This window comes from Petromyzon marinus, chromosome 34 (genome assembly GCF_048934315.1).
Source record: "Petromyzon marinus isolate PM22_M1 ecotype Great Lakes invasive population chromosome 34, UKy_Petmar_22M1.pri1.0, whole genome shotgun sequence".
Classification (NCBI taxonomy): domain Eukaryota; kingdom Metazoa; phylum Chordata; class Hyperoartia; order Petromyzontiformes; family Petromyzontidae; genus Petromyzon; species Petromyzon marinus.
In genome coordinates this window covers 4,014,174-4,029,757 of record NC_133700.1, presented here as the reverse complement: position 1 = coordinate 4,029,757, position 15,584 = coordinate 4,014,174, and the positions used below count along the sequence as shown (strand labels likewise).

The 15,584-nt window shown below is 55.9% G+C and overlaps 1 protein-coding gene across 1 annotated transcript in view; it reads right to left on the bottom strand.

Moving 5' to 3' along the window:
* The window catches only part of LOC116948542 (unconventional myosin-X-like), an 81,122-nt gene extending 69,655 nt beyond the window's left edge, over positions 1-11,467 (bottom strand). The window contains exon 1 of the mRNA XM_076071640.1: positions 11,162-11,467. Within this exon, the coding sequence (XP_075927755.1) occupies positions 11,162-11,182 (21 nt within the window). The 5' untranslated portion in view covers positions 11,183-11,467. The remainder of the gene's footprint in view (positions 1-11,161) is intronic.
* Between the last annotated feature and the right edge of the window lie 4,117 nt (positions 11,468-15,584).

Below are 15,584 nucleotides of genomic sequence, written 5' to 3'. Positions count from 1 at the left end.
TTGTTGTTTTACCTTCGCCAAAATAAAGCAAAAAGCATCACCAATAACAGCGGATACCGTGGTGATAATAATCGTGTTTACATATCTGTGTTTACCCGTGAGTGTGTGTGTGTCAACTCAGCCTCAAGTGAGCACCTGGCGGACGCAAGGTGAACAAACACGAGCACCGGGGGGAGACAAATGCCGTCCAGGTGGGGGGGGGGGGCAGCCACACCACCCCCTTCCCCTCCCCCCAGTCGTCACGTGCCACGCGGAGCTTAACATGTGCTCGCTAACAGCGCCCCCCCCCCTCCGATGAAGGGGAGGGGGGGAGGGGTTCGGGGAGGGTCCGCGGGTGGGGTGGAGGGGAGGGGTCTCACTCTGCACGGTGGCGCAGTGGTTGGCGCGCTGCACTTGGAACCCGGCGGCGGCCCCGAGTTCGATCCCCATCCCGCTGGCCGATGTCAGCGGCCAGCGATACCCAAATCGTTTCGGACCCCCCCCTCCCCCGCGTCCTCCTCTCCTCTCCCCCACGCCCGCCCAAACCCCACTCCACCCCGGCGCCCTGCCAAGGCCGGCAAACTCTGCACCAACCCCTCGTGACCACCGTGGTGAAGTATGGTCAAGGAGCTCGCAGTGGCAGACACGGCACGGCGTCGCCCAGCAGGGAATTGCCTAAGGACGCCACGCCACACTACGCCACGCCAGACCACGTGGAGCCAACGGAACCCTCTGACAGCGGCGTCTCTGCAGGTGCAGACGGCAGGGGACGCGCCGTGGAGGGCGGTAGTTTCACAACAACAACAGTCGTATTGATATTGAATGACACATAGATCAGGGCTGTAACCTCTCTGGCATAAACACAGGAGGTGTTAAGATGTTCAAACATCTAATAGACACGCCTAATACAAGGCACCATCAAGTCTGCATTATCTACACACCATAATTGTGGTAAAACATGGAAAGAGATGTGCTTCGATCATCTGTGCATTGTCCTTGAAACCGATTGTCCTGCACCAGATACGGTCTCTTTGTCTCGCCGGTGCTGGAAACAAAGGCTGTAAAAATGCGACCAGTACCAGGACAATGCAAACGCCGCAGCGTTAATAGCTCTGATTAGTCAGTTATATCTACGGGACTAATCATAATCTACGTCTTTATCCAGGAGAGCCTCACTGAGCCGTGCGACTTTTATTCGGGAGGGTGTTGCTACACTGGGGCGTTTTTTTTTCTATCTTGAGACTCTTGCAGCCAATTACTGATGAGCGTTTAGTATACACGTGGTAGGAAACCGGAGCACTCGGATAAAACCCACGCGTGCAAGGGGAACAACACTCAATCCCCGTACAGATGGAAACAGATGGCGATGAGTTCACTTGCCGTACCTCCTTCTCCGGCGAACAAGGGTATGGTACCTGTCCATGCCTTCCACTGTCAAGGGCTGTGACTTCTACCATGGTTACAAGGGGATATCTGTGTGAGTTTCTACGGATCCGTCTCTGTGTGTGTGTGTTAAGTGTGTCTATCATTTGTGCTTTCGGGGTACCCTGTGACCTTCTGCTCACAATCATTAAGGACCTTCATGATGGTGGGCAGGCCCGGGTCAAAGGCGACCGGGCGTGGTGTTGGCCACCCACCTCCTCGCTTGCTGTGCCGACCTTAATAGCAGTGCTCGCTAACAGCACTTGCCTCAACAGTCTGTTAAGGCTATACGGGGGATCTTTGTGTGTGTGTAAGACACTGTGTGTAAGACACTGTGTGTGAGTCTGTGTGTACGCGTCTGTGTTTGAGTGTCTCTATGTGTGCGAGTGTCTGTGTGTGAGCGTCTGTGCGAGTCTCTGTGTGTGCGAGTCTCTGTGTGTGCTAGTCTGTGTGTGTGCTAGTCTGTGTGCTAGTCTGTGTGTGTGAGTCTGTGTGTGTGTGAGAGTGTCTCTGTGTGTGAGAGTCTTTGTGTGCGAGAGTCTGTGTGTGTGTGTGAGTCTGTGTGTGTGCGAGTCTGTGTGTGTGCTAGTCTGTGTGTGTGCGAGTCTGTGTGTGTGCGAGTCTGTGTGTGTGAGAGTCTGTGTGTGTGAGAGTCTGTGTGTGCGAGTCTCTGTGTGTGTGTGCGAGTCTGTGTGTGTGTGAGTCTGTGTGTGAGAGTCTTGTGTATGTGAGAGTCTTGTGTATGAGAGAGTTTCTGTGTGTGTGTGCGAGTCTGTGTGTGTGTGAGAGTCTGTGTGTGTGAGAGTCTGTGTGTGTGAGAGTCTGTGTGTGCGAGTCTCTGTATGTGCAAGTCTCTGTATGTGCAAGTCTTGTGTATGAGAGTGTCTCTATGTGTGTGTGTGAGTCTGTGTGTATGAGCGTCTGTGTTTGTGTGCGCGAGAATCTGTGTGTGTGCGAGGGTCTGTGTGTGCGAGTCTCTGTGTGTGAGAATCTGTGTGTGTGCGAGGGTCTGTGTGTGCGAGTCTCTGTGTGTGAGAGTCTGTGTGTGTGCGAAAGTCTGTGTGTGCGAGTCTCTGTGTGTGAGAGTCTTGTGTATGAGAGAATCTCTGTGTGTGAGTGTGTGTGAGTCTCTGTGTGTGTGAGTGTGTGCGAGTCTGTGTGTGTGCGACTCTGTGTGTGTGTGCGACTCTCTGTGTGTGAGTGTCTCTGTGTGTAAATATGTGTGTGAGTTTGTGTGTGAGTGTCTCTGTGTGTGAGTTTGCGTGTGAGAGTGTGTCTGCGTGTGTGAGTCTTTCTATCCCTCTCTCCCTGTTCACCACTTTATGGGCACCTCGCTCTTGTTTATCGATTCCTTTGTTCGTCGCCCTCGCTCTGTTTACATCTCTCCTGGACTCTCCTTCCTCTATTTCTATCTCCGTTTTCATCTCTCTGATCATCTCTGTTTGCCATTCACTCCCTTATCATCTCTCTTTATCTTCCTCTTAATATCTAGTTCTCAGTCTCTCTCGCTGATGGTCATCTTTACTCAATTCAGTTTTTCTGCAAACATCTCTCTGCTCTCTGGTCAAATACCTCTTTCTCCACTTCTCCCTGTCCTCTGTTCTCTCCCTCTCTTTGTTTCTCTTTCACCTCTCTCTCTCTCCCGGCGGAGTCGTGGATTTTCCGGAGGAAGTGGTGGGGGCAGGAGAAGATGCGGGGGAGGGAGGGGGGTTATGGAGGCGGGGGGGGGGGTTCGGGAATTTTAACACAGACCGGAACACAAACATCTCAACACAACCACAGCCACGCAAAGAGGATCACATAACCACACACCCACAGTCAACACAGTGACATGCATACGCAACCGATAACCACACATACACAACAGCGGCCACAACCGCGGTCACACGACAACGCAAACACGCAAGCACATCGATACGCACAACAGCCACGCAAAAAATACATAAACCGCACAACTCCGCACACACGTCCACAACCAAGATGGCACAACCACAACAAAGATGACACGACCACACACCAGCGCAGCACCACAACCGCACCGACTGTTCAACCGCACAAAGATGAAGACAGAAATCCTTTAACAACCATAATCGTTTTTTGGGAGGGGGTTAGATCGCGTAAAAATATAAATGTGTCGTTAAAACCCGCCACCACCCGACACAGCCAACTGGTAAGGGTTGTGCTGTACTCGTGACGAATTGGCCACGTTCTGTTTACGTGACAACCCTTACTAGTTGCCCGTGTCGGGTGGTGGCGGGTTTTAACGACACATTTATATATTTACGCGATCTAACCCAAAATAAACCTATATTATGGATGAAATTGGTCGGCGAAAGCATACCACGTGATAAACATCCTTTAACAAGACCGTTGTAGGGGGGGGGGGGGGTAAGCGCTGTTCGCGAGCAACTACGACGGCCGGCACGGTACACGAAGGGGATGGGTGGCCAACACCACGCCCAGCCGCCTTTGTCTCCTCAGTGCTGATGTTTACGCACCAAAGCCTGAACTCATTTAATGCTGGGTCGACCTAAGGGAGGCCCCGGGACCGGTTCAGATATTCGCCACTGGTGTTGACCGTGAGCGGCAATCGAATTCGAGTCACCAGGTTCGCGCTAACCGCTACACGACCGCTCCCCCACACCCCACATACACAGAGGCACACAGACGCATGCACACAGACGCATGCACACAGACGCATGCACACAGACGCATGCACACAGACGCATGCACACAGACGCATGCACACAGACGCATGCACACAGACGCATGCACACAGACGCATGCACACAGACGCATGCACACAGACGCATGCACACAGACGCATGCACACAGACGCATGCACACAGACGCATGCACACAGACGCATGCACACAGACGCATGCACACAGACGCATGCACACAGACGCATGCACACAGACGCATGCACACAGACGCATGCACACAGACGCATGCACACAGACGCATGCACACAGACGCTGCAACGTCTCGACCACGCGCCTATCTGGCGTGCGATAGGGGTTCATGAAATGACTTGAACACGCACAGTTTACACATAGCCTATTCACAGCCGACGTAATACAACAGCAGCCACCATTCGCCAACTAAGTGGCGGTGATGTAACCACAGCACCTGTGCCAGGCTAGGTACACTTTGAGGCCATCACGTGACAAGGGTAAGGCTCGTTGCTGGCAGGTCATAGGACCTACCCAGGTGCCACGGGTTGACCGACTGAAATGACTGCCAGATGCACCAGCTGTGCTTACTACTGCAACCAATTCACTGCTTTATCTGCCCGGCGCTCCGCTCTTTGTTGTGAGCGTCGCTCCTCTATCCTCCACTGTTGCTGGGCAGTTGGAGGCAGTCGCCTACTCCATAGAGGCCGATCCTGACAGGGCTGGTATCTTTCGATTTAAAGCTTTTGTGACTGCAATGATTCATCTTCTTTGGTTCTTTCGGTCAAGTCACGTAGAATGAGAATAAAATAATAAATTGATCAAATAAAATAACATAACAATAATATTCTCACGACGTTTCGGCCACAACACAAGCGGCCTTTATCAATTTATTATTTTATTCTCATTCTACGTGACTTTACCGAAAGAACCAAAGAAGAGGGCTGGAATCGGTCATCGGCAAGTCCACTCAGCTCTACATCCTCCTGTACCACATCAGTCCACGTCTCCTCCAGCCCGTGTCCCATTCATTTAGCCTCCTCGACCCGGCCAAACAGAAGCTGCATGGGCATGTGGGCTACATGACCCAGCCAACGCAGCCTCGCCTGCCAGAAGGGCTCACTGATGGGACCGTGTCCAGATATTTCAAGGATCTGTGAGCTCCTCACACAATCCAGCCCACACAGTGTACATAGCCACACACAAACACAGCCGCACACATATCCTCCACACACACAGCCACATACAGCGTATACACTATGCACACACAGTCTACAAACACAAAGATAAAAAGAAAGATCCCCGTATAGCCTGAAATAAACTGTTGGGGCAAGTGCTGTTAGCGTGCACCTCTGAAGGCCGGCACGGAAAACGAGGGGATGGGTGGCCATCACCACGCCCGGCCGCCTTTGTCTCCTCAGTAACGATGTTTACACACCGCACCAGGTACTCATTTGAGGCTGGGTCGACCTAGGGGAGGCCCACGACTGGTTCAGGTAATCGTCGCTGGTGGTGGCCGTGAGCGGGTTCGAAGCGCTGAGCGCTAACCGCTACACTACCGCTCTCCACACAATCACACACACACACAAAGCCTATATAGCCTACACAGCGACACGTATCATGCACACACACCCTTATACACCCACACAGCCTCTACAAACAGTCAAACATACACACACCATATACACACGGAGCCCCACACAAACACAGGGCACCGAAATATATGAAGGAGGTCAATCAAATTTGTATTTAAAGCTTTTGTGACTGCAGGGATTCATATTCTTGGTTCTTTCGGTAAAGTCACGTAGAAGGGAAACAATAAAATAATAAAAATATAAAACAATAAAACTCTCACGACAACAAGAACATTTTCTTGCTGTGGTTTTCACACCTGATGATGATGATTGCTTGTGTTGCAGTCGAAACGTCGTGAGAATTTAATTGTTTTATATTTTTTATGATTTTATTGTTTCCCTTCTACGTGGTGACTTTACCGAAAGAACCAAGAGGTCAATTAAGCCCACGTCCGTCGATGGGCCCAATGTTCCGAGAGCACTGACGGTGCTCTTCTCACATTCTAAACGCCGACCGTACGCAACACTCATGGCGACTCCGGTGCTGTTCACCTGGCGTGCAATCTCACGCCGCTCCTTGCGGACGATGCCGACACCGGCACGGCCACGGTTCAGCCGCTGGAGGCCAATGTCCGCGGTCTGCCGGCCAACACGAGGCAGCTTCAGCGGCGAGAGAGTTCATCTCGCAGCGCTGCTCCTCCTCTTCCTCCTCCATTGACGGAGCGTAGACTACAGTGGTTTCCTGTACGGTCCATAGCTTGGGTTGCATGGGCCACAATCGCGCTACCGTGGCGTGCCTCAGATGCATCTCTGTGTATCTCTGTGCATCTCTGTGTATCTCTGTGCATCTCTGTGTATCTCTATGCATCTCTGTGTATCTCTGTGTATCTCTGTGCATCTCTGTGTATCTCTGTGCGTCTCTGTGTATCTCTGTGTATCTCTGTGCACCTCTGTGTATCTGTGTATCTCTGTGCATCTCTGTGCATCTCTGTGCGTCTCTGTGCATCTCTATGGACGCGATCTATAACCCAAAAATCAAACAATTATGAATCGTCGGGTCGTGGAAGGCTGTCATCGTCACGCAGGAAGGCGTCGCTGTGTTTCACACAAAGCGGCGGGGCAATGTGGCTGCTGCTGCTGCTACTGCTGTGTGGTCAAACCTGGGGCACCCCCGGTGGCAGCTGTCTCTGCGTGGCACAAAGGCTCGCCGCAGTTCGTGAACCCCGCCCGAGAAACTGCGGCGTTCCATTTTCCGAATCTGGCGCCGCGACGTCGGGCACGCGATGGCCGCCACCGCTCCCGCTTTCCGAACGACATCCGTGGGATCCCGAGACGCGCCGCCCGCCGAGACGGTGGCACGTGGCACGTAGCATTTGCGGCGAACACCAACCAAGGCAGTTGTTTACCAGGGCGGCCACGGGTGCTTGACCCCGCGCGACGAGCGGTGTAAACGCGCCGGCACTCGGCCTGATCAACCTCCCCCCACAGACGCCGCGAAGCTCCCTTCCCCCCCATGGGTGTCGAGGATGAGCTCTGCCACGAGAAGGCGGTAAGGAAAAATGCAGACTAATCTCCACGTGATCCGTATGTGGGGATAGAGTGTTTCCCCCTCGCATATGTGGGTTTTCTCCAGGTGCTCTGGTTTCCTCTGGTCCGGACGGAATCGAAAATGAGACACACAAAAGCTCTTTTGACGATCTCCGCCTGGTCACCAAATGACTGCACAACAACAACAATCCCAAACAAATTTGGGTTTATAGATCATTTTGGCTGATTCCAGCCGTGGTGGTATTGTAATAGGTTTGACAAACGATCAACACAGTCTGTGCCAGGCACGTACGGAGCGTGTGCACCTCATGTGAAAAAAGCGCCCCACCGACACACACGACCGCAGGTCGCTTGTCAAACAAATAACGTATGGACTCTGGGTCTGCGTCTGTAGGTCTCTGAGACTCAGACAGAGGATGGTGGATTACCAAAGGAATCCATGGACCAACACGGGATACTGGAGACCTTCACAGGACCCATGTATTAACACAGGACCCATAGACTAACATAGCACCCATAGAACAACAGAAGACCCATAGACTTACACAGGCGCCCATAGATTAATATAGGACCCATATACTCACACTGAACCTATAAACTCACACAGAACCCAGAGACTCACACAGACTCACACAGGACCCATAGACTAACACAGGGCCCACAGACTAACACAGCACTCATAGACTCACACAAGACCCATAGACTCACACCCCGACCTAGAGCCAGAAACGTGCATCGGGATTGGTAAGATCAACTTAGAGTGAGGGTTTAGACCCACAGCGCTCCATGGGCTCTTAGGCGGCGAGCCACACGGCTCTGCGCCCCGCTCCGTGGGTTGAGGTCTGCGTGGGTCCAGCGCTCGCTACCGGGCCGGGCCCTCACTGCGCAGTTCGAATCCGGCGGCCGCCCTGGTTACGCCTGCGGTGGTGTGTGTCGACCGCAGTAGTAATACGACTACGACAGGGTTCCCTCGCTTTATGCGAGTTGGGTTTGTGCGCCCTTTTTTTGTAAGGCATCTACCGCATGAAGCAAGGGGAACCTGAATAGAGCAGGCACAGCACAGCTGGGACCCATCGCGGGCAGACAAAGAATGCGTCCCGGTAGCGGAAGAGGAGAGAGCTATGCGGCTAATACACGCGTCGTCTGGGGCGGTGCGATGTTGCACGGCCGGCTATGGATGAGTTGAATGCCTCCGAATCGGTGACCGGTTTTCGAGTAATCGACTCCGGCGGAGCGACGGGCGGCCACCGACGAACGATTGACCCCGCGCGGGACCGTACAAACCGCACGGCGGCAGGCCCAAGCACATCGCCCGCCCTCGTCTCCCAGTCGTAAAGGCGCAGCCCTGCAATTGCCCTCTCCAGCCCGCTCACTCGCGCCCGTGCTGACGGAGGGGCCTCCGCTGAAGGGGGACCGCGAGGGACCTTGGTCTGGTCTTCCACGCTGGGCCACCGCGGTGGCGGCGCCGCTGTTGCCACCCCAACCAACGCTCCCCCCCCCCCCCCCCCACCGTGGCAGCGAGTGGTCTTCGGGCTCTCAGGTCGAGGGATGAATGCCCGACGTTTAAATGCACTGGACATGTATATAAGTGCGGCAAACCTGTATTGGCCGGTTTTTATTCTTCATTCGGTTACGGGTTATGCAAACAAAAACCGATTTTAGCGACCATCATGAATACGCAATCATGTCATGGTCATGTATTGCGCTGGCACACGCACGCACGGTCATAGTCTTCGTACAACAAGACAAAGATCCCCCATGCAGCCCACACGAGCTGCTGGGGCAAGTGCTGCCAGCAGCGCTTGTGAAGGTCGAAAGGTGCACGAAAGGCCCCCGGCGCGCGCGCGCGCACCGATCAAGGTCGAGCCGAGAGTGGCTGCCCGCACGAGGAGGCATTAGGCAGAGCTCATCTGTGTTGGTGGTGGCCTTGTGCCAATGGTGGAAATTCCACGTTCCTATGACAGGGCCCAGTCCACACAATAACCGCTTATACGGTCCCTCGTTCAGTGTAAAATGCTGAATCGGTATAATAAAAAAACACTTGTCGAGAGAGGAGATGGAGAGAGAGAGAAAGGCAGCGGCCTGCTAGCCTCCGTGTGTTTCTCGTTGTGTGCGCAGCGCTCCGCGGGACGAGAGGCAAGGGATGAGATCCGTCTCGCGGTGATAGCAGTGAGAGCGTTACACGAGTCAGCTTCGGCACTCGCGGTCCAATTAGCGGCTCCAACTCGCGATGCACGGGGCAGGCGCGTAGCACAGGAACATGTGAGAGACGCGGGTGCAGGTGAGACGCAGGTACAAGTTTTGACACAAGTACAGGTAAGAGACACATGTGCAGGTAACAGACAGGTAAAGGTGAGGCAGGTGCAGATACATGAAACACAGGTGAGTGACACGGGCAGAGGTGAGACACGGGTATAGGTGCGATACATAGGTGCAGGCGGGAGACAGGTACAGGTGAGAGACATGTGAGTAATACAAGCACTGGTGAGACACAGGTACGGATGATTGCTACATATGGGACACGGGTACGAGTGTGATTCGGTTACAGGTGAGCCACGTGTGCAGGTTTAGCCACGTGTGCAGGTTGAGACACGGGCGCAGGTGGGAAACCGGTAGAGTTGACATACAGGTAAAGTCACCGCACTGTATAGGACCAGTTTAGAAGCTTGCGCCGTGGCCAGGTGACGCAAGTCAACACAGAGATACCCCCACCCACCACCTTCCATCCTCCCCCCACCCCCACCCCTCCCCCCACCCCCACCCCTCCCCCACCTCCACCCCTCCCCCCACCTCCACCCCTCCCCCCACCTCCACCCCTCCCCCCACCTCCACCCCTCCCCCCACCTCCACCCCCACCTCCACCCCTCCCCCCACCTCCACCCCCCCTTTCCTCCTCCCCTCCCGGGCGATTCAAACCAGATCCTTATACAGTACATGCGACCCCTACTCACCCGGCGAGTCCCTGCCGGGCCATGTTGTGGCTCCAGCCTCACCAGATGAGCGCTTTGCCTCACCAGGTGAGCGCTTTGCCTCACCAGGTGAGCGCTTTGCCTCACCAGGTGAGACCTCGTCAAGTCTACCTGAGCTCACCCGCCACTGCAATCCCTCAAGTGACTTCCTGCAGCATCGTCACCAACCCCACCACCAACCAACCCCACCACCACCATTTCCATCATGACCAACACTGATGACCGCACGAGTGAACTCCACAACCACCATCACCACTTGTTGGGGCAAGTGCTGTTAGCGAACCCCTATTGAAGGCCGGCATGGCACACGAGGAGATGGGTGGCCAGCACCACGCCCGGTCGCCTTTGTCTCCCCAGTGGCGATGTCTACTACACACCGCACCAGGTACCCATTTGAGGCCGAGTCAACCTAGGGGAGGCCCAGGACCGGTACAAATAATCGTCACCGGTGTTGGGTGGCCCTGAGCGGGAATCGAACTCGGGTAGCCGGGTTCGTAGCGCAGCGTAGCGCTAACCGCTGTACCACCGCTCCCCGCTCCACCACCGACAACTCCACCACAAGCACAGAACTCCCGTGCTCCACCACCAACTCCACCACTAAAGTCAATCACTCCACACAGCTCCACCAGCCCCGTCTAGCACGTCCTCGTCCCGTCACCATAACTCCACCAGCACAGCTTTCAAATTCACTTCTGACTCAAAACATCGACGCGACGTTCACAACCAACATCTGACACGAACGCCTTACCTGGTGATGCTGCTGCGTTGTCAGTGGTGCACAAGCACCGCCAACAATAACAACTCAACACATGCGGCATATACACTGCGCGACCTTAAAAGGAAAACATAACAGGGCGAAGTTTCGGGCAATGGCCCTTATTTAAAAAAACAAATCACTCCCAATTTCAACTCAAAAACCTTCAACAACAACTCAGTCATCATGTCCACGTCCACCCACACATCCACCACCACGTCCACTCCTGTCGCGTCTCACCACGGGGTGGAACCCTTCCATCACGCCAGGGCAGCTGTCGCCACGGGGTGTGCAGGGTAAGCAAGGGGGTAGAGATGGGTGGGGGGTCGAGAGGGGACCCTGTCCGTCCTCACATCCCGGGCCCCCTTGGTGTCGGGGTTCTTGAGTCCCAGGGTCCCTGTTTCCCGGGGTCCCGAAGCCTTATCCGGGCCCCGCGCTCCCAGCCTCATTCATTGGGAGCGAGGCAACGTGACCACGCGCTCCCCACTCGAGAGTGAGGCGCTCTTGCCGCCTCCCCGCTCTCCCACTCCGCTCTCTCCTCCCCCTCTCCCCGCCCTCTCTCAGCTACTCCCTCCACACTCTCCCTGCCCCCTCTCCCTTCTCGTTCCTGCGGCAACTTTTTCTTCCCCGCCCCACCGCCTCTCCTCTTCACACTTCCCCCCCCCTCTACCCCTTCTCCCTATCTCTCCTTCCCATCTCCCACCTATCCTCTCCCTCCCCTCCCAACTTTACCTTCTACCCCCCTCCCCACTTCTCCTCTCTCGTTTAACTCCCCATCTGCCCCCTCTCTCCCCTCCCCCGGTCCGTTCACTCTCTCCCCTCTTCTCACTTTCTCTCCATCACGTCCCTGCCTCTCAATTTTCCTCCCTCCTGCCTCTCACGTTACTCCAATGTTGCTTTAAGGAGACCATAACTAACGGGGCAAAAAATGGGGGGGGCTCTCTCAACCCCCCCCCCTCCTTCCCGCGGTGTGGAACTCCGCAGGGCACGGCACCCTACGGTGTGGAACACCGCCTGAGGGTCTGCAAGGCGCCTCCTGGCAGGAGGCAGGAAGCGACGGCGCGGTGTGGTGCCGTGAACTTGCATGCCTGCCCGGCCACCCTCGATGGGGGGGGGGGGGGTGAGGGGTGGCACGTGTAGTGAAATGCGGGGGCAGCGGGGGGGGGCTACTGCTATTCGTTAAGCAGCGCTTGTCGTATCCACAATGCGACTGAATAAACACGGATTCCTTCCACCTCTCTCCCATCGCTCTCTCCTCTCCTCGTGCCTCTCTCACTCGCGCTCCCCTCTCTCCCCGTGCTCTGCGCGTTCTCACTTTCTCTATCTCGCGCTCTCTCTCTCTTTTCCCCGTCTTATCTCCCTCGACCTCCGCGCCTGATCAACAACAACAACAACAGCCGCCGCCGTTCCCCACTAAGTGGCGGCGACGTCACCGCGGCGCTTGTGCCAGGCTGGGTGCACTTTGAGGCCACGTGATGTGTCGAAAGCCCGCTGGCAGGAGGCCACGGGACAGCCCCAGGTGCCACCGGCTGACTGAGATGTGCTCCCCACTGTGGCATCTCTCTGCGTTTTAACCGCCAGGAGCTCCGCTCGTTGTTGTGAGCGTCGCTCCTCTACCCTCCGTTGTTGCTGGAGGGGCGACTGCCTCCAACTGCCCAGCAGCAGCAGCGCCCTTCACGAGCCTCCTCCACTGTGACCCCCCCCCCCTAACCTGCATCCCTCACCCCCAGGACCCCCCCCCCTTCCCCACGCCCCCCAGCCCCCCCTCGCCCCCGGGCACCCCGGCCCCCCGCACCTTCAACTCATGTCGCGCTCTGATTGGTCAGATCGCCTTTAGTGCCCACCCACTGTTTCGCTATAGGCCATACCTCTTAACCCCCACGCATGCGGTCCAAGGGCTCTTAAACCACTGCTTGAGCCTCATCCACGACTCGTCACCATGTGGGAACTGGCAAACCCCCACACACACACACACTGGCACACACACACACACTGGCACACACCCACACACACTGGCACACACACACACTGGCACACCCCCACACACACCCACACTGGCACACACACACACTGGCACCCACCCACACACACACTGGCACACACCCACAGACACTGGCACACACACACACACTGGCACACACCCACACACACACACTGGCACACACCCACACTGGCACACACCCACAGACACTGGCACACACCCACACACACTGGCACACACCCACACTGGCACACACCCACACACACACTGGCACACACCCACAGACACTGGCACACACCCACACACACACTGGCACACACCCACAGACACTGGCACACACACACACTGGCACACACCTACAGACACTGGCACACACCCACACACACACTGGCACACACCCACACAACAACAACCGCCATTCGCCACTAAGTGGCGGTGACGTCACCACGACGCTTGTGCCAGGACATGTGCACCTTGAGGCCACGTGGAGTGTCGAACGCCCGCTGGCAGTAGGTCACGGGGCAGACCCAGGTGCCACGGGTCGACTGAGATGACTGGCTGATGCACCACCTGTGCCCCCTACTGTGCCAACCTGCTGTGTTTTAGCCACCCGGCGCTCCGCTCGTTGTTGTGAGCGTCGCTCCTCCGCCCTCCGTTGTTGTTGGAGGGCGACTACCTCCAACTGCCCAGTAGCATCCTTCACGAGCCTCCTCCACAGAGACCGATCTTGACACCGCTGGTACCAGTCATCGGCAAGTCCACTCAGCTCCACGTCCTCCTGTACCACATCACTCCATCTCTTCTCTAGCCCGTGCCGCGCCCGTTTAGCCCCCTCGATCCGGCCGAACAAAAGCTGTTTCGGCATGCGGTGGCTGGGCATGCGGGCTACATGACCCAGCCATTGCAGCCTTGCCCGCCGGAGGAGCTCACCGATAGGACCTTGCCCAGATCTTTCAAGGATTTGTGAGCTCCTCACACAATCCAGTTTGGGTAAACCCAGGATGGATCGTAGGCAGGCCAGCCTAAATGTTTCTAACCGGCGAAGATGTTCCATTAGGGGGGTCCACGTTTCGCAAGCGTAGAGAAGGGAGGGAATGACCGTGGCCGAGAAGACGTGAAGCTTAGTGCGGAGCGACAGACCAGGTAGCTTTCACACAGCGTTACGCAACCGATGAAAATATATTGCCGCTCGACTGATTCGGAGTGAGACCTCTGCTGTTAAACTGGAGCCGGTCACACCCACACAAACACACTGGGACACACCCACACACACACTGACACACACTGGCACACACCCACACACACACACTGGCACACACCTACACACCCACACACACACTGGCACACACCCACAGACACTGGCACACACCCACACATACACACTGGCACACACCTACACATACACACTGGCACACACCCACACACACACTGACACACACCCACACACACACTGGCACACACCCACACACACACTGACACACACTGGCACACACCTACACACCCACACACACACTGGCACATACCCACACACACACACTGGCACACACCTACACACACACACTGGCACACACCTACACACACACTGGCACACACCCACACACTGTTCACACACCCACACATACACTGGCACACACCCACACATACACACTGGCATACACCGGCATACACACACACACTGGCACACACCCACACACACACTGGCACACACCCACACACACACACTGGCACACACCTACACACCCACACACACACACACTGGCACACACCCACACACTGTTCACACACCCACACATACACACTCGCACACACCCACACAAACACACTGGGACACACCCACACACACACTGACACACACTGGCACACACCCACACACACACACTGGCACACATCAACACGCACACACACACACTGGCACACACCTACACACCTACACACCTACACACACACACACACACTGACACACACTGGCACACACCCACACACACACCTACACACACACACACACACTGGCACACACCTACACACACACACTGGCACACACCTACACACACACACTGGCACACACCTACACACACCCCCACACACACACTGGCACACACCCACAAAGGCCACCCGTATAGCCTTAACAGACTGTTGTGGCAAGTGCTTTTAGCGAGCACCTATGAAGGCTGGGACGGCACGCGAGGGGCTGGGTGGCCAGCACCACGCCCGGTCGGCTTCGCATCCCTCCTTGCGATGACTGCACCCCGCACCAGCTATTCTTTTGAGGCCGAATCGACCAAAGGGACATCCGTGACCGGTTCAGATAATCGCCACTGTTGTTGGTGGCCGTGAGCGGGAGTCGAACTTGGAACGCCGGGTTCGTAGCTCAGCGCGCTAACCGCTCCACTACCGCTGCCCACACACACACACGCGCATCAGGTATCCAAAACGCACACAAACTTGCCGTATGGATGGATAGACGATCACGGTGGCTCATCTATGGAGACGGTGCAGCGGTACCGTGTTGCGAGCACCTATTAAGGGCGGCGTGGAACGTGGTGGGGTTGGTGAGGCCACACGCGCCCGGCTGCCTCTATCTCCCCAGAGCGGATGTCCACCTCACCAGCTGCCCACTAATTTTAGACGCGAGGCGAAACTAAAACAGATCCACGCACGAACTGACAGACACACACAAACAAA